General features: G+C 54.8%; 2 protein-coding genes and 1 long non-coding RNA gene across 9 annotated transcripts; 2 read left to right on the top strand and 1 right to left on the bottom strand.

Annotated features, from left to right (window-relative positions):
• Positions 1–17: 17 nt before the first annotated feature.
• MYCBPAP (MYCBP associated protein) lies at positions 18–11678 on the top strand. Of its 3 annotated transcripts, none has more exons than XM_080560382.1 (19): positions 18–373; positions 794–918; positions 1507–1666; positions 1779–1882; positions 2387–2561; positions 2891–3006; positions 3729–3879; positions 4154–4269; positions 4966–5066; positions 5712–5823; positions 6152–6335; positions 6858–7045; positions 7615–7761; positions 7941–8222; positions 9044–9165; positions 9901–10016; positions 10519–10649; positions 10851–11036; positions 11535–11678. In XM_080560382.1, exons 1-19 carry the CDS (start codon positions 151–153, stop codon positions 11637–11639), a joined length of 2844 nt encoding a protein of 947 aa, XP_080416508.1. In that variant the 5' UTR covers positions 18–150; the 3' UTR covers positions 11640–11678. The 3 variants fall into 3 exon arrangements, with proteins under 3 accessions (XP_080416508.1, XP_080416507.1, XP_080416509.1); XM_080560381.1 differs by having other exon boundaries at positions 10516–10649; XM_080560383.1 differs by lacking the exons at positions 4966–5066; positions 5712–5823 and having other exon boundaries at positions 10516–10649.
• LOC308179782 lies at positions 10023–16307 on the bottom strand. The gene is made up of 3 exons (XR_013940530.1): positions 16169–16307; positions 12430–12586; positions 10023–10530 (listed from the first exon to the last, which is right to left on the bottom strand). It is a non-coding gene; the product is annotated as an uncharacterized lncRNA (long non-coding RNA).
• Positions 15407–24611, top strand: EPN3 (epsin 3). Of its 5 annotated transcripts, none has more exons than XM_080560405.1 (10): positions 15441–15678; positions 18254–18903; positions 19196–19314; positions 20486–20569; positions 20866–20973; positions 21102–21186; positions 21425–21718; positions 22524–22634; positions 23033–23254; positions 23403–24611. In XM_080560405.1, exons 2-10 carry the CDS (start codon positions 18333–18335, stop codon positions 23717–23719), a joined length of 1911 nt encoding a protein of 636 aa, XP_080416531.1. In that variant the 5' UTR covers positions 15441–15678; positions 18254–18332; the 3' UTR covers positions 23720–24611. The 5 variants fall into 5 exon arrangements, with proteins under 5 accessions (XP_080416533.1, XP_080416534.1, XP_080416531.1 ...); XM_080560406.1 differs by lacking the exon at positions 15441–15678 and adding an exon at positions 16763–16890; XM_080560407.1 differs by lacking the exon at positions 20486–20569 and having other exon boundaries at positions 15407–15678.
• Positions 24612–24715: the final 104 nt, after the last annotated feature.

Here is a 24715-nt window from a genome sequence, read left to right as displayed (position 1 = left end):
CGGGCGCGGGGCAGGGCCGCAGGGAGCCGCGCTCCGGGACCCCCCCGGGTACGGGCCCGGCCCCCGGGGGCCGCTGGGGGCCGGCTGGGCGCTGCGGGGCGAGTCTGGTGTGAGGGGGGTGCTGCGACCTCTGCCCCCCCCAATACATAGATGGGGGCAGTCCGCAAGTGGCCCCTTCCCCTCTGCGGCCCCTTCCCCTTTGCCTTTTTTACCCGGAGAGGCCCGTGTGTGCGTGTCTGTATAAAGGAGGCGCTCCTGGCTGGGGGGATTTACGGGTCGAGAATAAAACGAGATACAAAATCAATCCGAGGTTGCCTCCAGCTGGTTCCTGCCTTGGGGTTGTTCTGGACGATGCTGCCCCAGCGTGTGCACGGTTCTGACGGGATTTTTTTTTGGTATTCGGGGTGTTGTGGAGGGGTGGTGGCTTTCTGTGGCTGTTTTGCTTGGTGAGCGATGCAGTGCAGCTGTGCGTCGAAGTTGTGTGCTTGTACGAGGAACGGGGGAAGGAAAATTTCTGAGATTTCTTCTACGTGCAGATAGCACAGAGCGCTTATCTCATGAGTTTGCTGTCACCTAGAACAAAGTGCGTGACCCAGCTGAATCCTAGTGACCCACTTTGGTCCCTGTAGCTTCCTAAACTTTGATCTTCCAAGCGTGAGAGATGCTGAATTTAATTGTCCCGCGTAACCTCAAAAAAGCAGTTCAGCTGGAAAAACGGTTTGAGCCAGGCTGAGAGAGGAAGATGGGGTTTCTTTGGGAGAATGAGGGGGAGGTCTTCCCTTCTGTGTTTCAGACAAGAAGGAAAAGGCATGTGAACAACCCTTCTCAACGATTCCAGAGGAGCCAGAGCCTGTTCCATACGTTCTGCGAGGGGATGACATCCAAGCACTTGCAATTAAGTTAGAGGACCTGGAAAAAGTATGTAATTTTAACTCATAGAAAAAGCTGCCTTCACTGAAACTTTATGTATTTTTTTATTTATTTATTTTGGTGGTTTTGTGTTTAACAGAGGGTCCTGTGCATTCATTTAAACCAAAATCTGCTGCTAGAGTTCAGTTCTCATTCCCTTGCCTGTCCTGCTTTTTGTGACTTGTCAGTTTCTAAAAGTACAGGGTTATTGATCCCGACGTGATTTTTTCACCTGCCCTTTTGGAACTACATTTCCAACTTCCTGATCTAATGAGAAGAGTATTTTGTTTAGTAACTACCACCGCTTGCTTTCCAAAACTCAGGTCAAGCTATGTGAGTGGAAGCATTTGACACGGAGTGACACAGCAGATAATTATCGGGAAAGCAATTTAAAACTCTTTCCCCTGTCCCAGTTATAATGCAGAGTCAAGAAGAGTGAGGCAGAAACTAAACTGGTATCCCCGCAGCCGTGTAACGTGCCTCTCTGAGGAGGAGCAGCGTGCACCGATAGGACTTGGCTGTGTATCCTGGAAGGGTCAGAAGGAATGAAGGTGAGTAAGTGTGTCGCTAATTGCGTCGTGATGTTTATTTTTGAAGCTCCATGCTCCACACCTTCCCCATGATGCCGGGAGAATTCCAGTTACGAGGAAATTCCTCATTCGAAAATATCGGCCCAAAGAGGCAAAAAAGAAGGCGCATCTTCTGGTAGCATATCCTGTCTTCCCGAGGGCACCCAAGGAACAGCTGAGTTTTTCTGGTATGGTTAAATTCCACATTTTGCCTTTGATTTTTGGTTCTGTCAAGCCTAGCTTTAGTCACCTGTCTTGGGGGTTGGTTTTGATTTGTTTGCTCGTTTGTTTTCATTGTAGGACCAGGACAGTTTGGTGATGGCTGTGAAGAGATTCTTCCTCACCACGTTTTGGGAAGTCTCCAGGAGTTCAAGATGGAAGCCTTGGCCAGAGGAAACACTCAGGTTGGATTTTAAAATTATGAAAATGTTGCTGTGCAGCACTTTTCTAGAGGTGGAATGTGATGTGTAAAGTACTTCTTGATTTATTTCAGCACCTATCAAGAACAGGTCAGGCTTGAGGTGTGGTTTTCCCTGCCTTGTCTTACTCTGCGGGGCTTGCCTTCAGAGAAACTGCTCCAGCAGGTTTTGAAGTCATGTGTGCAGGCGGAGGTCATGGAGGGAAGAATTACAGAGGCTTCCTCTTCCATTTGTGCTCCTGCTGATGGCATCAGGCTAGCATGGGAAGAGCTGGTGATGCAGCACTGCCAAAGCTTGAGTCCAGTTACTCAGCTAAATCCTTCCATTTTTTTCTGAGTGTGTTCCTAATGCCACGTTTTAGTTCCTCGCAGAGTGATGAGGTGAAGGTGCTGCCAGTCTGAAGAATTCTTTTCTCCTCTGCTCTCCCATTTTTTGTTGCATTAGCATTGTGTGCATTGAGAGTCAATTTAACGTTTCATTTCTCTTCAGATAGCAGATTTTATTGAAGTTCCTCGTAAAAATGTTACTGCAGCAGTTTTAAAAGAAGAACATGGAGGAGAGACAAAGAAAAAGGTCCGTCAGATCCCACCGTCAGAGCACAGAGCTCTCCAGAACTGGCACCGTAATATGGCACTCAGGAAAAAGCAGGAGAGGTATCTAGGAGGTGAGAGGAGCTGAGGCCTTGTTCTATAAATTCTCTGTGTACGTGGGGCTGTTTGATGGCACCACAACACTCTTCAGTGGGCAGAGCCAACCAGGGCTGGTCCTGCTGCCATTTACAGCCTGCCTCCAGGTTTTCCGAGCTCCCCACACTGCTGCTGGTGACGGGGTCTGGAGAGGGCCCTGGGTGCTGTGGGGAGGCGAGCTGCTGGTTCTGGCTGGGGGAAGGACAAGGGACCTGACAGGGGACAGTATAAGGGAGTTACACCTAGACACAATAGAAGAGGTTGCACCCAGAAGAAGTGCAGCACATTTGATATTCCTTCTTTACAGAAATTCTTCAGAAGCCAGAAAATGAGTTGTTGATGAGCGTCTCAGAGGATTACAGACAAATCCAGGAAGAACGTGACCTCATTGACCGGAGTCTCCCTGCCCTGTTTCCTGGAAAGGTGAGAGCCCCACTTGTTCCGCACCCTGATGGCTCTGCTCTTGTGAAAGAGCTCAGACACAGGTGCTGTGAATGACATCTGTGCGGCTCTGTCTTTAGATACTTATCGAAGTCATTCACTCTGAGTCCTTCAGCCTAGTATGCGAGCAGAGCTTTCAGTGATTTTAAAAATGAAAACACGAACTGTGCCATCTGTACCAGTCAGACAGAAGCGGTGGTGCGCTTTGGCTCCTTGCTAACAAGCTGCTGTACATGGGCAATGCCATTTCGTGATTCTTACTGCAGTGACATGCCCTGGACGTGGTACTGGGGATGTGCCACAGTTGTTTCAGGGCCAGAAAGATCTGATGGTTTGAGTTTTAGGAATTTACGTGGAGAAAGGGGTATGGGTAAGTCAGGAGGATTATGGGAATATCCTATGGTAACTTCTTTTACATTTATAATTCTTCCAAAGGTTCTAATTTATGTGCTGTATTATTTTAGTATCATTCAACCTGTATGTAGCACTAGATAGAAGAAAGTCTTCTTTTGTCTTTGACAGCAGCCTGATTAAAAATTCTGGCTTACCCTGCAGAACGGAATAATTTATAGACTTCTAAAATATCCTCACAAGCAGTGTTGGACACCACCTTCCTTTTCGCTTCTAGTCCCTGTGAAAACAGCAGGAAGCTATTTTCTCAGCATCTCTGAAATTAGTGGTGGGAGCCTTGTTTTCTGCCCTAGGGCTACCGAACAGGAAGCGAGTTCTGGAGCCAGCCCGAGCGCATCGGAGATGAACTCACTGGCCTGATGCTGACCCTGACTCAGAGGGAACGGGGCTACCCAGCACCAGTCACTCACGTGGGGAAACCCCACACTGTGCGAATGGAAACGGGTAAGGGAGCCGTGCGGAGAGGCTATAGCATTCATAGTGCAGAGGCTCACATTGTCATCATCCCTTTTGGCAGCTGTAGCACAAGCTACTTGCTAGTCACCTTCAGTTGGGCCGCCAGTAATACAGAGTTAAGCTTGCTACATGAAAGGCTGTGTTGCTGTAATTTCTGTGACGCACCCAGGGTACTGCTGCAAAGAAACTCACGCTACTAGATCTGAGTGAAATAAATAGGCATGTGGGTATGTAGATAGTGAGCTCTTGGGTATTTCCACAGGTCTGAAACCTCCGAAGAGGATCCCTTTCCGTCTAACCTGGGATAAGAGTCTTTTCCTGAAACGCCGACGGCAGGAGCTAAAATCTGTCCTAGAGGAGCTAGACTTTTACAAGCCGGTAAGACTAGAGGAGCAAGGGTATTCTTTGTGTCTCTCATTTCTTGTGAAATGCTGTAGAATAACATAAAATTGCCAAGGACTGGATCTGAAAAAGCATTAGGAATCTAAAGCTTAGCCCTGCAGTACTGATCTTGGCAGTTTCCACATTTCCAAAGGGCCACAGTTGTGAAAGATGTCTGGCCTGTCTAAGTGATGCATGGACTGGGCTGGGAGCCTCAGAATAGGACCCTGAACCAGCAGCATACAGCTGCGAAGACACGGACAATAAAAAGAAACCCCAAATACTGGTGTAGGACTTTGATTTTGTGCCTTAGGGCAGAAGGAAGACACCTTCACCCATGTGGTTGCATACGAAATCCGAAGGCAGTTAGCCCCTCCTTTTAAAAACTGAATAAACCTCACCTTTTTATTCCCAAAACATGGCTCTGGGGATGAGAACGATGTGTGAAGGAGACTTTTCCCATCCGTGAAGCATCCGTGGTGAGGAATACTGTCATATAGGATTCTCAGGAGACTCAGAACCAGTTACTTCCTGTCTAACTTACACATTTGTTGGATACATCTAGAAACCATTAAGATGAAGAGTGAGGTATGGGAGCTTCACTTTACTTGATTCAGTTGGTACATTTGTCCAGTATTTGACTTTTCTATATAAAAGAGAAATTGAGGGTTGGTCATTTCTCTGTATGTCCAGGATCTGGATGGACTGGAGGTGATCGGTAAAGGGCAGCCTTTCACGTCTGTCTCAATGCAGTCTTTTCCATGTTCCGCCGGTTCTGAAGAGTCTGAGACCCTGTAAGTTTTACTTCATGACAGTAATAAAGAATTTGGGGTGTGCACCATCCGTCTGTAGGGATCTCTGTAGCTGCTCTTATCCAGAGCACAGGGGCACAGTGAGAGGCATGTTCCAATACTAAAATCGCCAGGTTTAGGATTCGAGTGGTTCCTTTGTGCCTTGAGGCCTAATGACCAAGGAGCAAGAACCAGAAAAGTTTTCTGAGGCCTTTCCTCCAGTCTTCCTTCTGTGTGGCTCCTCAGCTTACATTGGGCAGGGTGGAGACTGTGCTCTAAATTATCTCCATTTGGTTGTCCCTTTGCAGCCTTCTGCTTCCATCATCAACTTGCCTTTTTTCCCCTGCCCTCTTCATCTGTAGCGGAGGACCCCTTTTCTCCTTATTCAGTCGTGCCCTCAGCCTTCCTTACGCAGTTACCGGTCTTCTCCTTGTTGTTCTGGCTGTCCTGTCCTCTTTGGTAGTGGCAAGTCATTAGCTGGAGTTTGTTTGCCACATCTGCAGGGCTCTGTCTGTAAAGAGAGAGAGCTCTGTGGAAAAGCATTAGGTAGGGGGTTATTTCTTACAAGGTCTTGTAAACCACCGTTTGTTCTCCCACCTCTGGAAGTGAATTTTACTCCACGGAAACATTTGTTGTTGTTTTCTGTAGCAGTGACTCCTTAGGGGATTATTATGATCTGGTTCCAGAAGCAGTACGGGGTCCGTCTTTAGATTTCTGTGGCCAGCCTGCACGTTGGATCAACTGCATCACTTCTTGCAGGGTAATTGTGCACTTTTTATTGTTTTGTTGAGCTCAGCTTGCTTGAGTTCCCAAGTCACGGCTGTACAATGAGTGTCACTCCCAGGCTGGAGAATGGGGGATTTATTCTGAGCATAATAGTGTCCCTGCATTTTCTCCAGAGAGGTCTAGAAACAGAAGTGATCGCTCTGTCTGTGGCGTGACGCTCAGATTCCCAGGTGCACTCTGTATAATGGCCACTTCATTGGACCTGCCTTACAAGTTCTCCGACCGATGTTCAACCCCTTATTTGTGGTATGACTACAGGCAAGACAGAGCAGAAATTGTTATCTTTGTCCTTTTCCTTACAGCATGTAGTTGGCATTGCTGCCCGTCTCACTTTTGAGACTGTGGCTGGTGAAAAAGCCGAAAGCTTCCTGACGGTGAGCAATGATGGCACAGCTGCCATCTGGTATAGCTGGAGGAGGCTTCTCCAGCAGATTCCCTCCAGAGAAACCAAGAGGATACAGTGTTTTTACTTTGATGCCAGACCAGGTATGAGAACTGCTGAGCTCTGAGACCTTTGTGCACAGAGCAGAGAGTACATATTCAGGTGTTATCTGAGCTGCTGAGTCTGACTAATGGCAGAGCAAGCCTCCTGGGTGAATCTTCTTAGGAAGCCACCCTGGCTGTCAGAGCTGACTCACACCAAAATAGGTGTGTGAGGCAGATCCTTTTCATGGGACTTGAAGGAAAGGAGGTTGCTCCTGCTCTGAACGTAAATGGGTGGAAAGCTGCGAAGTGAATCACTTTCTGATGGCAAACTGGGTATGAGCTACCAGAGGGAGTACTGAGCTTTCCTGTAAAAGGAGCGTGCAGTGGAAATAATACCAGTTCAGTAACATGGTAACTGGTGTAAATCTGGAAGGAGTAAAATTGTTGGATGAGGTGTGATAGCCAGCTAAGCTACGGGGAAAGAGTCTTACAAAGAGATGAGGACACTCGGTGGGGACTGGAAAAGGGCCATGTTAATCAGGTGGTTTCTTACAGACCGATGTATTTTCTCTCTAATTTCAGGTGTAATTTTGCCTGGAGAAACTAGAAAGTTTGTCTTTCTTTTCAAGTCAGAGAGAGCTGGCATTTTCAGTGAGTCCTGGGAATTTAGGACACATCCTATGTTATTAGGAGGAGCTCTGCTGCAGGTGACCCTTTGGGGAATTGTTGTGTATGAGGATAAATTGGCTGACCTCAGAGAGAAACTGGAGGTAACCAAGCATGTAACTGTGTAAATGTGAGCTTTGAACTTAATATGCAAATAGAGGACAAGGGAGGGAGTGGAAGACATGGTATTTTCATTGCTCTGCAATTAAGGCTGAGAGTGAGATGATTATTTATTTACAGAACGTCTGTATGTATTTAAGCAGGTTTGCAAAATAAAATCGAAGAACTCTGCAGTCTATTGTAATGTTATTACTAAAGATGTGGTTATGCCACCTGAACTGTTCACATTGGTCCTTTTAAAAAAGATTTTTCTGTTTGTAATGAATTTCATTAATTAGTGGGGATAGGATTGTGTGTAATACAGTATGATATCAAGTAAAGTATAAATTGAAAATTACACTATGCATAGGAAAGTATATTTTGTTGGGGATTTTTTTGTGGGGCTTATTTGAAAAGCTGCCGTAAGTACTGCTTGGTGTGGTGGGGTTTGCAGTTATTCTTTTCCTTGTAATACTGTATAACATATACATGTAGTTAGTAGCGTGGGTGTGAATTTGCTTGTGCGCTTGTACACGGAGCGGGGACTCATGTTGTGCTTGTTGTGCTGCCTCAGTCTGACCTGGCTGCTCAAGAGGGTGCTGCTATAGTAGAAGAGACTCTGAAGGAACTTCTTGTCCGAATTCGGACCCCAGAGCGCACCCCATCTCCTGTGGATGCCTATGTCACAGAGGAAGAGTTGTTCCACAGGAAGAATCCCAAGGTGAAGCTTGCTATTTAATGGGCTGCACAGCTGAAATAGCAGGGAAAGAAAACTTGCAGGGCTAGTGCATCCATGCCTTTCTGGGGGCTGACATAGCTTGCCATAGTGGCTTTAACAGTTAGCGTTGTAGAGGAAAGGCATAACTCACTTTGCTATTTACCTTTCCCCTGTTATCAAAGTTGCATTATCAGCATCGAGTGGTTAAGCAGCTGCAGGGACTGTGGAGACAGCACGTGACCGTCCCTTCAGCCTCCGAGGAGAAAGTACCCTCAGGCCCGAAGAGCAGCGTGGAGGACATGCAGCTCCAGGAGAGTGTCTCGGAGGCTCTCTCCACTCAGGGGAGTGCTACAGAGATCCCAGACTGGAAGAACACACTCGATGTGACTCCGAGTCAAGTGAAGGTGGAAGAGGAAGAGCCAGGCCCCTCAGCGTGGAACTTTTCCTTCGAGGACTTTAAGCAGGTGGTCGCCCTTGTTCCCTCTGGCGCAATGACAAACCGATGGGCTTTCCATTTTCCTTACAAATAGTCTGGCGTACCCCAGCATGAGCCCACCCAAAGGTCTGCTTCCAATGTTCTCTGAGTTTGAGATGATTTATGACGTGTGTTACAGAAAAGCACATCGGCTCTGCTGACCACACCCTCAGTGCTCTTGTAAAGAAATTCCCAAGAGAGGCTCTGAGGGCTGTTGTGTGACGAAGAAAAGAGAACCAGACAATGTAATAGATATTTTAAGCTCTTCCCCCATTAGCTTTCTGTCATCCCAGAACTGAATGCGGGGGGCAGGCTTAATCCCACAGCCTCCTGTGGCTTCCCCAAGGGCCCTTCTCCTTGGAGAGTCCTCCCTATTCATCAGAGCTCTAAGGGGCCACTCACGACAGGCTGTGGATAAAATGCAGACCTCCCTAGATTAAAGCGAGAGTGGTTTGGATTCTGTCAGCAGTTTTTCTGTAGTGTTCTCTTGGAAACCTCTGCTGCTTCTCTGCTGTTAGAAGAGCTCTCTCTTAGAAGGCCTTCAAACGTGCTAGACTTGCTCTACCTGTAGAGTTGCAGAGGGGCTTACAGTGGGTGAGTTTTAACTGGGAGATCTGGGATTGCTTCTCAGATCTTGGGTAACCTGTGCACCTTGCCCAAATCTCCAGCTCCGTCTGGGTGTGCAAGTGCCCAGTGCAACCTGGTTTCAGACTGGTGTCCAGGAAGAGATCCGTGGTGTGTTTCGTTAAGCTCAGGGACCAGACAATTGGGAAGGAGAACTGAGAAGTGGTTTTTTTTCTCTCAAGTCAGGCTATAAAGTCGATCCCGAAGGAGGAGCAGCGAGAAGAAGCACTGACCCAGCTCAATAAGGCAGCGCTGGAGCTGTGTGTCGAACAGAAGCCAACCCAGTCAGACCTTTTGTATCAAACCTGGTGTGTTACCTGGGCAAGATAAAGCTTATAAATGCCTTGTATGATCAACAGCCTTAGCAAGTTCAGTTGCAAGTGTTGTGATTCAAAGCGCATATAATTATGTGAGGTCTAGAAGTCTTTTTTTATGGTTTTTTTTTTTTTAATAGAGTAATTGTAGCAGCTGTCTAGGACCCAAATGCCATTTCTTTCTGGTGATAAGTTTAGAATATTCATGTAATTTAGGGGAGTACACAAGGTTATTTCTGGCAAGATTATTCTAGGATATGTTTATGAAATCTTTGGGTAATTTTCTGTACCCTTTTACTCAGATAACTGTATCCTCCCTCATGCAGTTTCTTTTTTCTTCGCTCAGGCTTTCAGACTGTAAACATATCAACAGCTGCTAGCTGCTTCTAAATCACAGGAATGCGGGTTCCTCTTGGTACAGGCAGCAGATCAATGCTGATTTACCAGTGTGTCATGTTGAAGAGCAGGAGACCTAGTTACCCAGTAATATTTATGGGTCCGTGTGAGCCCATTGACGTGCAAACCCAAGGAAAGTAATGTAGCTTCCCTCTGCCCAGATTTTCAGATGTTAGGTGCAATTGTATTGATTGAATTGGACAGAGCAGCTTTTAGCTGAAAGGTGCCTTCACTCCTGGGCATTGGGTGAAAAGATGGCTTTGCCCCTACCTTTCCACCCCAAAATGCCCAGTTGCTGTGCTGTCTCCCTTCTGTTTCTGGTACTTTTCTCAGTCTCCAGCTGTGGCGTGAAACAATTGATGGTCTGGTGAGTCACTCTCTGAAGCTGAGATCCCTGCTTGGCTTGCCTGAGAAGGACACCTGTGTAGATGTTCTTCCAGAGGAAACAGGTAAATGGTGCTTTTAGCACAGCAGGTGGATTCCATGGACTGGTGGCAATCCAGAAAACTTGCTGAGTTGCAACTGAAATAGCAACGTCAGCTGTTTCACCTCAAAGCTTTTATAAGAAAATGCATCAGAAAAAACAGCAGTGCGTGAGATAATAGTTGTGATCTGAGGTTTGGTATTAAAAACATGGACGTGCATGGAGAAAAACGAATAAGCGTTTTAATTTAGCTGGATTTTAGCCCTGCTTTTCACACTGACTAACTGAAAAAAATCTATCGCATTTTTATCTCTTATATAAGCTTGTTCCGATGTATGTTTGAGACCTGTTCATTTAAACAAAGTACTCTTCAAGGTCATTGTTTTTCAGTGCAGTACAGCTCAGATTAATTAAAAAGAGCAAAATATGTGGCAAAAATAATATGCTTACAGTGCGTAGGTGCAGCAGGCTTGTCTGTCTGGATGTGAAAATGTTGCTTTGGGTTAATTGGAATTCTTTTGTAGCAGAAGTAAAACAACCTATAAAAGGAGGAAAAGAAGACAAAATAACCAGTAGGAAAGAAGAGAGAAGGTCAGTTGGTGGTAAGGATAAAGAAGACAAAAAAAGAACAGCTAAGACTGCAGGGAAAGAGAAGGAGGTAAGTGTTGGGATGCCTGCTGAAAACTTGAGCACTGGGTTCTGGTGACAGTGTGGTGCATTCTGAGGCTGCGTATCCTGAGTTTGAGCTGATTTCCAATCCATCAGAAGAGGTGCTGATTGCTGGGTGCATCTTGCTACAATCTGAAAGGTGTACTGATCTGTGTCATCTTTTTTTTTTCCCCTCTCTGTCCCTGAATAGGAACGTCCAAACAGCAGAAAGTCAAAAGTAAAAGATGAGAAAAAGCTGAAATCTTCCACTTCATCACAGAAGGTGAAAGAGGTAGCACAACCTGCAGAAGCTGTAGTTACAGATCCCACTGAACCTCCTCAGGACCAGGTGGACCCTATTTTGTTTGGGACATACCAGGAAAAACTTTACATTGAAGTGAGTCTGGCCAAAGCTTATAGCTTTGTTTTCTTGTTTTTGTTCTTTGCTCGTAACCTTGTGCTGAAGCTTAGGTAGAGCAGTAAGCACTTTGTTAAACTCAGAAAATTGACAAATGTATGTCCATAATTCTGTAGCAAGGTAAGTGTGAAATACAAGGTAAGACGTCCTTTATTGCAGCCTGGAGCCTGTTAGCATAAATCCAGGCATTGCATAGCCACATGCGGGATTTCTATCTGGGATGCCTTTAGCATGCTTGCGGACTCTTGAGGGATCAGCAGAATTAATTGTATCTCGGATAATGTTAAACACACTTCATAGCCAGAAAAGTTATTACTAGAGCTAAGATCTGCTAGCAGGCAGCCACTTTTATGTGGTTGTGTGCGTGCCTGTACGTTTATATGCTCCTGCATGAGAAACTATCTCTGTTTTGTCAGTCATGTCATTAAGATTTCATCATGCATTTTCACTGCAACCGTCTGTTAATTTCTGCTGCAGGTCTATGGGCTGCTGGATTCAATGGTGAGCAAAATGGTTTCTTTATTTGAAGAGCTACGGAAAAAGGGCGTTCTAAAGTGGGAGAGTGAAGCACTTTGTAACTAGACATAGAATTAAATAAATAACCATTTTTACACAGATCAAGTGGAGATTCTTCTTTCTGAAGTAATGAAGGGATTACAAATAGTGGGGTGCCTCTCTTCTGTGATGCAAGACTGTTGCGAGATCATCTGTTACTTCTGCAGGTGGTCACTTGCCAATAAGAGACAAGGCAAGAGATACCACAGCCTCCAAAACCATTAAGACTAGAAAACACTGGTATCTCTAATAAGGAAGAAAAACTTAAAAGTGCCAGTCAGGGTGAGAGGTGTCAGTCTTTGTTTTTCAATCTTGCTTGGCTAGCAAGCAAGTAGGGTGTTCCTTGTACTCATGAGCCCAAGTACTAGAACAGTAGCTTAGAAAAATCCATCTTGGTTTTGATCATATTCTTGACTGCTTGTCCAGTCTCCTCTCAGGACTTCTTGACAGCGGCTTCTCTGGGGCATTCAGGATCTCAGTGAAAATGCACTATTCCGAAGGATGTGCCACCTTGCTTTTTCTTACACACACAACTATTTATGTGCTGATCATGCAGTCTCTTTCTATGCAGCCTAATGTACCCATGCCCCATTCTGAGTCAACTCTTACTTGCTTACTTCCAAGACTAATCACTCTTGAATTAAAATGAGTGAAATTCATGCTATAAATATGGAGAGCAGGGTTGGGCCTTGTGTTAGAGCCACCCTTCCTGTCTCTATCAGCCTGCGTGTGCATCTCTGCTTATCACCTCTTTCTGTCTGGGTTTCCTTGTGCTTCACAGCTGGAATGGAGCTTTTTTTTTTTTGTGGAAACATACCCGTTCTTAATGTTGTATGCTCTGCTCATGGGGTTGGGTCAAAGCAGTCTTCCAAGGCAGAGCAAGCAGGGTCTCCCTTGACCTGGCACCGTACGTGGATGAAGTGCAGCCTTCCTGCTCAAGCAGCTGGACAGCATTCCCCAGAAAGGCTTTGGCCCTGTAAATAAATGACATCAATGTAGATTATTAATTGAGGTTCATGATACCTTTGAGGTTCTTAGACAGCAGATTCATATCCATGCTAAGCATTACTGTTACAAATTCTGTACATCGCTGCATGGTTACACCAGGTGTGTGTGCCTCAGGCACGTGCTCTTTTACATGGGAAACCACACCGACACGCGTCTCAGAGCCACATGCAGTACAAAATAACTTCCTTGTGCAGAGTTGTTTTCTTTTTGTTTCTTGTTTTAACTCATTTGCTATCTCTGGAGAAAGTGTCTGTTCTTCCCCTTAGCTCCGGGCAAATTGTAGCTTATTTTGTTCTGCTGGCCAGGTGAGACCTTTCATGTTCTGAGATGCTCTCTCAGCAGGGTGAGAGGAAGCATTTGGCTTCTGTGGAAGGATGGAGCCTCTTCTGGCTTAGCGGGCACAGAACCACAAAGGGAATGTCTCTGCTCAGCATTACTGGAGTGAGAATTTCAGCAACATTTTGAGAATCAGAGAGGAAAAAGGCCTGAAGTTGGGGTGTGTCTCGCAGGCTCTGACAATAGCTCCTGCCTCCCTGGAGATCATTATCAGCTTGTGAATATGCCCAACTCAAACAGCTCAAGCCATCTGTCTTCTAGACAAGAGGCAGTCTGCACGTAACAGAGACAACGTGATTGTCTCAAAGACAGGAATGCTTCCATTTGGTAGTCTCACATTAAAAGATGGCAAAGCAAAGTTGCAAGACCCATGCATTTGGTCCAGCCTATAGAAACCAGGCTCCATGTATAGCTCTGCTCCCAGAAAATCTTGTTAGTAAGAAAACAGGTAAAATAAAATTTCCCTTTAGTCACATACTAAAGGATGGACGGTTGTCATATGCTGTTCTCTCCTTCCCGTTCCAAGGGAGGAGCCTGGAGGCCTGGGGATGGTGGCATAAGATTTTCTGCAAAGAAGAACAAATCTGCATGCTGGGAATAGTCTATACTTTTTTGTCATAAATACTTTTTTGTATATACTTTTTTACTATATATATACTTATATATACTTATATATATATACTTATATACTTATACTTTTTTGTATATATAAAATACTATACTTTTTTATACTTTATGTATAAAATACTATACTTTTTTGCCGTAAAGCCTTGGACAAGAACCTCCTCAGGGACAATATACAAACAGAGCCCAGGAAGGGCTGGGCTGGGCCAATAAGTGCAATATTCTGCTCCCTGGCTGCTGTATCTTACGCTGAGCCAGCTCCGTTATTTTTTACATTGATTGGTGCAAGTTACGTGACTGGAAATGTGGTAAAATTAGAACCAGCTTCCCAAACACACCCTTAGAAACATGTATCCCTATTTTACGGTCCTGCTGTGTGCTGAGGTGTGGGTTCTGTCTCTGGAGCCCAAAACCCGGTGAGCGGGTCAGCCCCGCGCACTGAAGGACATGGGGGTGCTCCAGGCCCCACTGTGCCCGTCCTAGCAAGGAGAGCGCTCCTTCTCCTCCCCCAGACGTGGGCATTATTTGTATTAGTGTTAATAATTCGTGCTGTTTGCTGCGTAACTGAGGTGAGCGACCTCCCTGGCCTTGCGGGCTGCATACCAGAACCAACACGTGACGCAGGGCCTGAAGACACCATCGCTGTTAGGGAGGCTGGGAAGGGGGATTCCAGGAAAAGGCCGTGAGCGGAAGGTGACGGCACGTTTCCAGAAGGTTCTCAGTTGTAGAGGGGGCCTGGGTGAGCAGCCAGCTTGCGCCAGAGCTGAGGGAAATGAGCTTTAGAGCCTCGCTGGTTCACCACTTCCTATAGTGAGGGTGTAGACCACCCAAAAACCCCCACGTTTGCACAGTCCTGCTGCTGATTGTAGCAGAGAGGATGAAGAGCGGCAAGCTGCCTTCCTGGGCCCTCTGTCCCAGCTGAATTGTGGAGAGGAGAGGGCGAGAAATCCCCAGGAGCGGGGTGGTGGGAGGCTTCCCTCGGGGTTGCCCCAGCGGGCCGCTCTCCTGGCTGACCCGGCGGAGGGCTGGATGCGCGAAGCGCTCTTCCCACAGGCCGCAGCCGAGAGCGGGACTGGGCGCGTGTTCAGCTTGCTCGGCCTGAGCCTGCCGGGGAAGCCGGGCTGATGAGATCCACAAAGCCCCTGGAAGCCCAGGGCCTCCCTGCTGGCTTCTCCCCGCGACCCAAGGCAGGGCCTGGGGTGAGATGGATCTGCTCCGTGGTGGGGGCAGCAGCAGGGAGGCGCGATCCCCTCCCCAGTGCCTCGGCACCCGGGAGATGCTTTCTATTATGGAAAATGCCAGTGATATTAAAAAAGATTATATATATCCATAATACTTGAAGGCCTGTCACTGATTAAAATGGAAGGCAGAGGCCGGGAGAGTGGGGGTGGCACTGAAGCAATCGAGAGACATGACTTATTTTGTAATGTCATCTGATGCCTCCCTCTCTCCCCGAGCCAGGCTCTGGGAGCTGTTCAGAGCAGGGGAAGAATCCGCTCCAAATTTAGATCCGGGCAAAAATTTTGCCGAACTCAAATTGCAGCGGCGGCCTTGGGTACCAGAGAGGGAGCTGCATTGCTGGGGGGGGGGGGGGAGGTCAGCATCATTCGGAGGCGCTTCCAAGCCTGGGGATGGCTGGTTCCTGTCTAAAAATAAGGGGGGGGGGGAGGGAAAAAAAAAATCAAAAATATATATATATAAAAAAAAAAGCGAGCAGCGCCTGGCAGCCTGCCAGCGAGGGGCAGTGACTGAGCATTTAGAGCATCCCCGCCTCCCGCACGCGGCGGGGCAGGGGCTCGGCGCCGCATCCCCCCCGGGGTTAGCGCACCGGGGGGGGGGTGGATTCAGGGTCTCGGGGCCGGGGGGGGGACCCACGTTAAGGGGCTGGAGGGGGCCGGGCCGGGGCTCGGTCGGCCCCGAAGGGGTTAAGGCGGGCAGCCGGGACCTGCCCAGCCTGCCCGGCAGCTCGGCGGCGCGCAGCAGGCAGCGGGAGGGCTGCGGCCGCCTCCTGCGCGCTCCCGCCGGTGCCGGCCCCCGTGCACGGTCCCGGTCCCGGTCCCGGCCCCCGTGCGCGGCGGGGCCCCGCCGCTCCGCCGAGGTAAGAGGGAGGAAGGGAGGGAGGAAGGTTCTGGACGGCCCCGAGCATCCGCAGGGGGGTGCGGAGCGCGGGGGGGGATGCCGGGGGATGCGGCTCCGGGATGGGCCCGAACGGGGCTGGGGGGTACCGGGGGGTACCGGGGGCTGCCGGGGTCCCGCCGCTCACCGGGGGAGGGTCCCGGTCCCCGCCGGTCCCCCGGAGCCGCCGGTGCTGCCCGCCGGGGGGCTCTGCCTCCATTTCGGGCGCTGCTCCCTCCCGGCCCCGCACCTGATGGGGGACCCAGCGAGCCCCCCCGGGTGCCCCCGGCCCCTGTCCTCTCTGCCCGTGCCCCCTCCCGGTGCCCCCAGCCCCTCCTGCTCCCCCCTGACCCCGTTCCTGCCCCCCACCCGTGTGTGTCGTCCCCCCCCCCATCCCCTCAGCCTCCGCAGTGCCCTGCGCCGGGACGCGGGCGATGGGGACCTGTCCCCAGCCCCCGGTGTCCTTCTCCCACCTGGCAGCCTCCAGCTCAAGGTCACTGCAGTAATTCCATATGAGCTGCCGGGCGCTGCCGCCTTATCTCCCGCACAGCTTCTGTTTCACTGCCTTTATATTCCGGGGGGATACCGGGCTGGGTAAAAACCCGCTGCTTCCAACGCCGCTGGCAGCGCTCCAGCCAGGGCCGCGCTCCTCCACCCGCTGTCCCAACCCCTTTTCCCAGCTCTATCCACGCAGACTTCGCGGGAAGCCTGGTGAAATCCATCTGGGACCCGTTCTCCGGCCGGGACGAGCGGTGCCGGAGCCGGTGGCATTGGGCTGGGGCTCTCCCGGGCATGGGGACCCGCTGGGGACAGGAGGGGACAGCCCTCCCCGGAGGCCGATGGACGGGCGCGCCGGTGTTTGCTGGGCCGGTGGCACCTTTGGAAAGCTGACTTTATCTTCCTGAGGGGTGGCGGTGGAAAGCAGAGCGCGGAGCCAAGTCCCGGAGGACTTTGCCGCGCCGCTGCCCTCGTCCCGAAGGCGTTTCCGCGCCAGCGTCGCGGCCGCCCGAGCGAGGCTCTCCTGGTGGGATCCAAAGGCCGCGCCGAGCAGCGGCGTTGCGAAAGGAAATCGATACAGGGAAGCGTCTGGGGAGAGAAACTTGGGCCGCCCGCGAGCGCGGCGGTGCCAGGCTGCTCTGACTCACGGGGACGTCGCCGGCGGAGCCACGGTGCCGCCGGCCCGCCGGAGCAGGAGGTGCCGGACCGGTTGCACGGGTTGCACGGGAGCATGGCGGGTGCTGTGCGTGGCTTGTGGGCACGTCGGCACGGCCCTGGCGTGGTTCTGTGTCGGCCGGGGAAGCGGCGTCCCGAGTTCGAGAGCCCAGTGCCGGTGGTGAGGCCGGCCGCGGCGCGGTGGCTGCGGCGCAGGGAGGTGCCGGCTTCGTGAGCCGGGTGTTGGGACGGGCACCGGTAATCGCCGGCCGCGCTCGTGGCTGGGCAGGGGAGATAGGGCTGTGCCCGGCAGCCTTATCGCGGAGCGGGGAAGCGTTGCCGGTGAGTTTTGGGGTGGGAGCTCTGCGAGGAGCCCAGCTCCCAGCCCGGCTGTGGGGAGCTCCGGCCTGCTTCCAGCCTCTGCCTCTTGGCTTTGCTGGTCCCCCGAGACAGTGAGGGTAGTGGTGTTTGACAGCCCCGCAGGTGAGACCAGCATGGAGCAGGGCACAGAGCTGTGATGGGGTCACAAGAAAACGGGGCAACGACAAGCCACGTGGTTTTGCTGGCAAAGGATGGGCACTTCCCAGCAGGAAGGGACAGGGGCAGCTCCCGGCCCTGCCAGCCCTGGTTGGTGGCACGGCAGGGACCCGTGGTGACAAGCAGCAGCGTCAGGGTGCCCGCGGGTGCCTCGTGGCCACCCCACAGGAAGGGGATGCGGGTGCAGGTCAGCCGGGAGCCTCGTGGGCGCATTTCAACAGCGGCCACCCGTGCACAGGGTAGGCTTGGGCAGGATCTGGGGATTTTGCAGGGGGTTTTGTGTTACCCGCCCTGTCTGCATGCCTGGCACCGGGATATCCCCCTGGTTTAGCAACCAGGATAGCCCCCTGATTTAGCAACCCCACAGCAGCACGTGTTTCCATCCCAGACGCAAAATCACCAAGTTTGCTCAGCAAAACCGTCAGGGCAGGCTCTGAGTCACACCAGGCCTTTATTTTCACCCAATGTGTCCTGGCGGTGCCGGGAGCCTCGGGGGGTGCAGGGGAGCCCCCCTGGGCCGCTGCAGGGGGCTGGGGCCCGGAGGCAGCCTGGGGCTGGAGGAGGGAGCTGCCATTTTCAGGTGGGTGCTCGTAGCAGCAGAAGCGCCTGGTAAAAGCTCATCCAAATGTTGCTGAATCCGAAGCCAAATCTCTTGGCAGCGCTGCAGTGCTAGGTATTGGTTTTCTGTAAGATATTTTTTCCACCCTGAGCATCCTGCATCCCTCTTGCTTTTGGTGAGCGTTAGATGCGGTGGCGACGGGCCTTTCCACCTTGAGAAGCATCCTCGGTGCCGGCTGAGGGCTTTGGGATGGGCCTCTGGTGAGCCGGGGCTGGTGCTGAGGTCTCTGTGTCCCCGTTCCCCGCTGCAGGTGCCGGTGAGGCCGTGAGCGCCCGTCCCTTCCCCGCCGCGAGCGCCCGCCGCCGGCGGGCCCCGGGCAGCGCGCAGCCATGACGACCTCGGCCCTGCGCCGGCAGGTGAAGAACATCGTGCACAACTACTCGGAGGCGGAGATCAAGGTGCGGGAGGCCACCTCCAACGACCCCTGGGGGCCTCCCAGCTCCCTGATGTCGGAGATCGCGGACCTCACCTTCAACACGGTGGCCTTCGCCGAGGTCATGGGCATGATCTGGCGGCGGCTGAACGACAGCGGCAAGAACTGGCGCCACGTGTACAAAGCCCTCACCCTGCTGGACTACCTCATCAAAACCGGCTCCGAGAAGGTGACCCACCAGTGCCGGGAGAACCTCTACACCATCCAGACGCTGAAGGACTTCCAGTACGTGGACCGCGACGGCAAGGACCAGGGCATCAACATCCGGGAGAAGGTGAAGCAGGTGATGGCGCTGCTCAAGGACGAGGAGCGGCTGAAGCAGGAGCGGGCGCACGCGCTGCAGACCAAGGAGCGCATGGCCCTTGAGGGCATGGGCAGCGGCAGCCACCAGGCCGCCTACGGCCGCCGCACTTCGCCCTACGGCGACGACTACGGCCGGACGCGGGGCTCGCCCTCCTCCTTTAACTGTGAGTGCTCATGGCTGGGAGGAGGAGGGAGCTGTGTGTGGTTTGAGGTGGGTGCTGTGTGAGGTTCACTGCGCCCACCCGGTGCTCCCCCTCCGCTTTTTGGGGTGGTGGTGGTGATGCTTGGCTGCGGCGTGCAGCTCGTTGGTGGTTGTAAGCATTAATTTGGGGGTGTGGCCCTTGGGGAGACCACCTCTGGAGCTGTGGATGGGGTCGGGGAGGCTGCTTGGACGGGTGGCTGATCTCCCTGAAGTCCCAACGCTGCTCCTTCACCTCTTCTTCTTTTCTCTCCCAGCATCGTCCTCATCCCCACGGTTCGCCTCTGACCTGGAGCAAGCGAGGCCGCAGACGACGGGCGAGGAGGAGCTGCAGCTGCAGCTCGCCCTGGCCATGAGTCGGGAGGAGGCCGAGAAGGTAGGGCCGTGGGGCTGGGGTCTGCCCCGTGCCCGGGCTTATCTGCGGGGGCTCGGCCCCTGTGGAGGACGGCGGGTATGGGGCTGCCCGAGGGCTGTGCACAGACCCGCAACCGCACCGGGCTGCTCGCGCTGTGCCTGCATCCCAGTCACCGGCGGGCAGCGGGGGCACCGGCTGTCTGTGCCGCCCGTCCTCATGCCAGCAGGGACAGCGCCATGGCCGAGACACCAAACCTAGCTGCCCTCATCCACCAAGGTCTTCTGGTTCCCCCGTCCCGTTTCCCTCGCCTTCGTCGGGAGGCGATACGTCCCGCTGCGCTGCCCTTTGCTTGGGGCACGGCTGCCTCCGCCTCCGGCCGCTCCTTTCCAACTGGCGGAGCCGAGGGGGGATGTGGGCAGCAAACGAGCCCCAGCCCCAGCTGTGCAGCCTCCCCCAGGGCTGTCCCCCCTCCTACCTGCCCCTTTTCTTTGGGGACAGCTTATTTGCACACCGGCCGAGATTGCCGCTGGCTGGCACAGCCCGTGCGGGGACGGCCGGGCACGCCAAGGACGTGGGCAGTGTCCTTGGGGGGCTGGCACCCAGCATCGCGTCCTCGGTCCTGCTGGGGCAGGGGACACGCTTCAGAGGCAGTGCTCGCCACTGCCCGCCTTCCCCTGCCTGGTGGCTCTTTTGGAGGCTGAACAGCATGTGTGTATCCCTATTTTAGGCCTGGAAATGCAGTATTTATAGCTTCCACTCGCTGCTGCGATGAGCTCTGTAGGAACATGCTCTCGAAAGCGCTGCCTCTCGGAGCCCCCCTGGGCTGTGCACATGCAGACACGCTCGCACACGCGTGCACAGCCGTGCACATGCACACCCCCACCGGCATCCCCGCTCCCAGCCCTGGATGAGCATCGTGGGGCGGCGATCAGGGCTGCCGTGGTGGTGTGGGGATGGTCCCTCTCCAAAAGTGCCTCGGGTCTGAGTGTCCGGACCCCAGAGGAGGGGACGGGACGGACTCCTGAGCTCAGGCTGCTCAGGGACCGGAGAGCTGGGGTCCGCAGCAAGCCCGTGGGCACGCTGCACACGTAGGCGAGGGGCTGCTGGATGCTGGTGGCAAGGACGGCGACCACCGAGCTGCTCGGCAAGCTGAGGCCGAGCTGAAATTTCACCCGATTTCCTCTGTTGGCAGAAGCCACTTCCTCCACTTTCCAGTACAGACGAAGAAAGGCAATTGCAGCTAGCGCTCGCGCTGAGCAAAGAGGAGCACGAGAAGGTACCTGTGCCCCGCAGCCCCAGGCGCTCCTCTCTCTTGCACTTGGGCTTCTCTCTGCCTCCTGCGGCCGCCGGCCCCGCTGCCGGCCCCGCTCCGGCGCCCGCTTCGCTTTCGCTCCTGCGGGGATGTTCGCTGCGTGCTCTCCCGGCGGGCTCGGCCCCGGAGGAGCTACCTCTGCTCGGATGCTGGGACTTTTTGGGGATGCGGTGGCAGCTCCTGCGCTGGGTCTGTCTCCTGGAGGAGGTGTCTGCTGGGGGGCCCCGGCCCGCTCACGGCCCCGTCCCTTGTCCCTGCAGGAGGTGAGGGCTTGGCAAGGGGAGAACTCCCTGCTGCAGAGAGCCTTGGAGGAGACTGCCCAGGGTGGGGAGGAAGAGGAGGAAGAGGATAAGATGAAGAAAAGCCAGGTGAAGCACCAGGGCCCTGGATGGCCACACATGCAGCCTAGAGCTCCCGAGTGATGCTGTGGCCCTGGGCTGGGCTCCCAGGTCTACGCTGTGCTTCCCTTACGCCTTTATTCCCTTTCTGTTTGCAGTCCTCTATCCTGGAGCTGGCAGATATATTCGGGCCGGTGCCAGCCCCCTCCAGCCACACGTCTGTCGACCCATGGGATGTGCCAGGTAGGGGCTGCTCCAGGTCTGCCACAGCTCGTGGCAGTGGCACAGACCTCTCCCCGGCCTCTGCCCCTGCCCAGTTCCCACCCGTTCAGCAATGAGGACCTTTGGCTTCTCCTCCCACCACTGCCCTGTCCTCTGCACGCCTGGGTGGCGATGCTGGTGGGAAGCCACGGTCCCCAGGTGCATCCCTAACATTCGGCATCCCTCTGCCCCCCACCCCGTTCCCCTCATCTCCTTTCAGATGTGAAACCCAAAGCGGAGCCGGTAGCCTGGACCGGCACGACGGACCCCTGGGTGCCCGTACCGGCCGGCAGCGGGGAGCCCCTGCCCCAGGCAAGCGCCTCGTCCCAGCAAACCCCCGCCGGGCCCTGGGATTTCCACCCCGCCGCCGCCGATCCGTGGGGGAAGGCACCTGCCCCTTCTGGCTTCTCTCCTGGGGACCCCTGGGGGACGACGTCCCCTCCTGCCCAGGGCTCCGGTGCTGTGCCGGCGACCGACCCTTGGGCTGCTGTGGCTGAGCCACCTCCTAACGCCGGTAAGCGGCTCGGGCGGGGATTTGGTTTTGCTGGGGATCGTGCACGGCGCTGGCTGGTGCTGCCGTCCTGGGAGTGGGTGTCCCGGGAGCCCCTTGTCCCACAGCCAGCTCCGCGAGCACCTCCTGCAGGACTTCCACTCGCTCCTTGGCGTGCCGAAGACTTCAGGGTACCTTTAAGCTCTCTCTCTGCCCGCAATAGTCAGGCTGCTTTAATTAACACGGCACAGTTAACGGAGCCCTCCCATGGGAGTGGGTGGCAGCCTCAGCAGCGCTCCCGCAGTGGGGTGGTGCCCCCCCCCCCGATACCTGTTGGCTTTGCTCCCCCCCCGAAACTCCCCTTTGTGCCCACCAAGACAGGACGGTTGCTGTTCGCACCTGCCACGTTGCAGGTGGGGAGCTGTTTATAGGAAAAACGTGGGTTTCAGAGCTCGCTGCTGCTCTCGGTTCCTCCTTGGTTGTTTCCTCCCACCTCACGGCAGTCCTGTTTCCACTGCCCCAAATGCACAGGGAGTTGCCCTAACTTCTGGTCCCTAAGGGGGCGAGAGCAGAATCAGCCCTGGGTGCAAGCACTGGTCGTTAATACGGTCTCCTCGTGCTGTTTCCATCCTGGCCGCCCTGTCCCCGCTGCCTTGGCTAGCACTGCCTGCTCACAACTGAGCTCCTGCTCTGACCCATCCCAGTCTCCGTGGGCCGGTGGGCGCTGCCAACCCCAGCCCCGCAGCCCCCGTTGCACGCCCGCACGTCTCCCACCCCTCGCCTTCCCGCTCGCCCCCCCCCCTCCTCGAGTCTCACCTCTTCACCCCAGCTGCAGGGGGGGACGCTTTCGACCTGTTTGCAAAACCTCCCGAGGCGGCTGAGCAGCCGGAGCCGGAGCATTCGCAGCTGCCCTCCTCGGCCAAGTCCAGCAGCCCCGCGGGTAAGCGCCGGGGACACGGGCAGGGGCCGATTTGAACAGGCGGGGACGTTTCTCCGTCCCTGCCTCCGGCGGGGAGGCTGCTCCGTGGCCAGCCAGGAGCTGCTCCTGCATCTGTGCATGGCTCCTTGCTGGCGTGGCCAAAGCTCGTCCCCACGTGCAGCCACCCGTGCCGTGGCCTTCGGGTGCCCCGCAGCCCAGGGGGTAGCACCGGTCCCTGTGGGCACCCCCGTCCCCGATCCCTGCTGCCTCCCGTGGTGCTGCAGCCTCAGCCCTGCTGCAGAGAGGCTGCAATCTGGCAAGATGTGCTGCTAAATGCCCCGGGGGGGGATGAGGGCACAACATCACGTCACTGTTGGCATCCCACGGGTGGCTCACGCATCTTGTCTCCCCTGCCCCAGAGCTGGACCCCTTCGGAGACCTGTTCCCCAGCACCAAGCAGGACGGGGCGAAGAGCTTCGACCTCACCAACCTGGCAGACTCCCTGGCCGAGTCCTGCAAGGAGCGGAAGGACTGTAAAACCCCCGAGGCCTTCCTTGGCCCCGCCGCCTCCTCCCTGGTCAACCTGGACTCCCTGGTCGCGCCGCCGCAGGCAGCCAAGACGCGCAACCCTTTCCTCTCGGGTAGGTCCCGGGGTGCCTGGGCCGTGCTGCTGCTCCTGGGGACCCAAAGGGCTGGGTGGGAGAGGGGTGCTCGGGGTGAAGGATGAAGAGGAGGAGGAGGGTGTGGGGACACGCAGCCACCTTGACGCACCCCCTTGTCTCCTTGCAGGTCTCAGCACGCCGTCCCCCACCAACCCCTTCAGCCTCGCCGAGCAGCCCAAGCCCACGCTCAACCAGATGCGGACCAGCTCGCCTGTGCCCGGCCTGCCCGCGGGCCTCCCCGTCAACGCCATGACCTACAGCACCTCGCTGCCGCTGCCGCTCAGCAGCGTCCCCGCCGCCCTCCCCGCCTCCGCCAGTGCCTTCCCCCAGGCCGGCGCCGGGCCCTTCCCCGAGCTCCCCAGCACCCTGCCGCAGCCCTTACTGCCGCTGAGCGGCCCCCCGGCCCCCCCGGCCTCGCAGGGGGGCCTCAACCCCTTCCTCTGAAGGCTCTGGACCAGCAGCACGTGTAGGCTCTCGCCCCTTCCCCGGCTGTTACGGCCCCCCCCCGGCGTTTCCTCCTGCAGAGACCCTTAGGGCAGCCGGGTCGCTCGCCGCAGCGGAGGACGCCTCGCGCCGGGGGTACGGGCAGCCAGCATGGAACCCGCAAGAAGAGGAGCCCGGCCTCATGGGGTGCCCCCCGCAGCCACCGGCGGAGGGGCCATCGCAAGGGCTTCGTTTCTGGGGTCCCGCGCATCGGGCGGGGGTCCCAGCGCCGGCACCGCGCTCTCGCTCCCTTTTGTCGCGGCGCTTGCATGGAGCCCCCGGGGCTGCCGGCTGCGCTACGGGACGGTCCCGGGGCCGGGGAGGGTTTGGAGCTTTCCCCTTTATGCTCCTATTTCCCTTGAAATGTGCCCCCCCCCCCCCCCCAATCTCATCCCCCCGAATGCTTCGCGCTCTCCCCGCTCTCCTGGATGCCGCTGCTCCGCTTGGCCCCACGGCCCTGCTCTCGTCACCTGTGTTATTTGCCAGCCGGGGGTGCCCCGGCCCCGCACCCCCTGTATGCTCAGCGGACTTTGTGCCCCCCCAAAATCTCTGGAGCCCCCCCCGGAGCCTCGAGCAGAGCCTGGACCGGGACCTCCCGACCCCAGCGGCCGCTGCCTGGGGTTGGCGTGGGGAGGCGGGTGGTGCTCGGGGGGTGTCAAGGGGATGTTAGGGGTGGGCCAAGGGGGGGGTCTGGCGAAATCCTGGGGGGGGTCCAGGGGGTGTCGGGGGTGGGGGGGTGGCAGGCGTTATCGCTTCGGTGCGTGCGTTAGCACCCGCTGCACGGCACCGGGGGCTCCGCGGCTGTACCTAGGACCCCGTGAAGCGACCGTACGACAATAAAATTCTCCACCGAGCTCTGCCGTGCCGCCTCCTTACACCGGGAGGGGCGTTTGGGGGTGGGGATGGCGGTGTGTAACCCCCCCCGGGGCTCCCCACGCAGCCCCGCGGCCTTGTTTG

This window comes from Anser brachyrhynchus (genome assembly GCF_964034855.1).
Source record: "Anser brachyrhynchus genome assembly, chromosome: 18".
In the NCBI taxonomy this organism is placed as follows: domain Eukaryota; kingdom Metazoa; phylum Chordata; class Aves; order Anseriformes; family Anatidae; genus Anser; species Anser brachyrhynchus.
The sequence above is the reverse complement of the archived record's forward strand: the minus strand, read 5'-3'. Positions and strand labels throughout refer to the sequence as shown.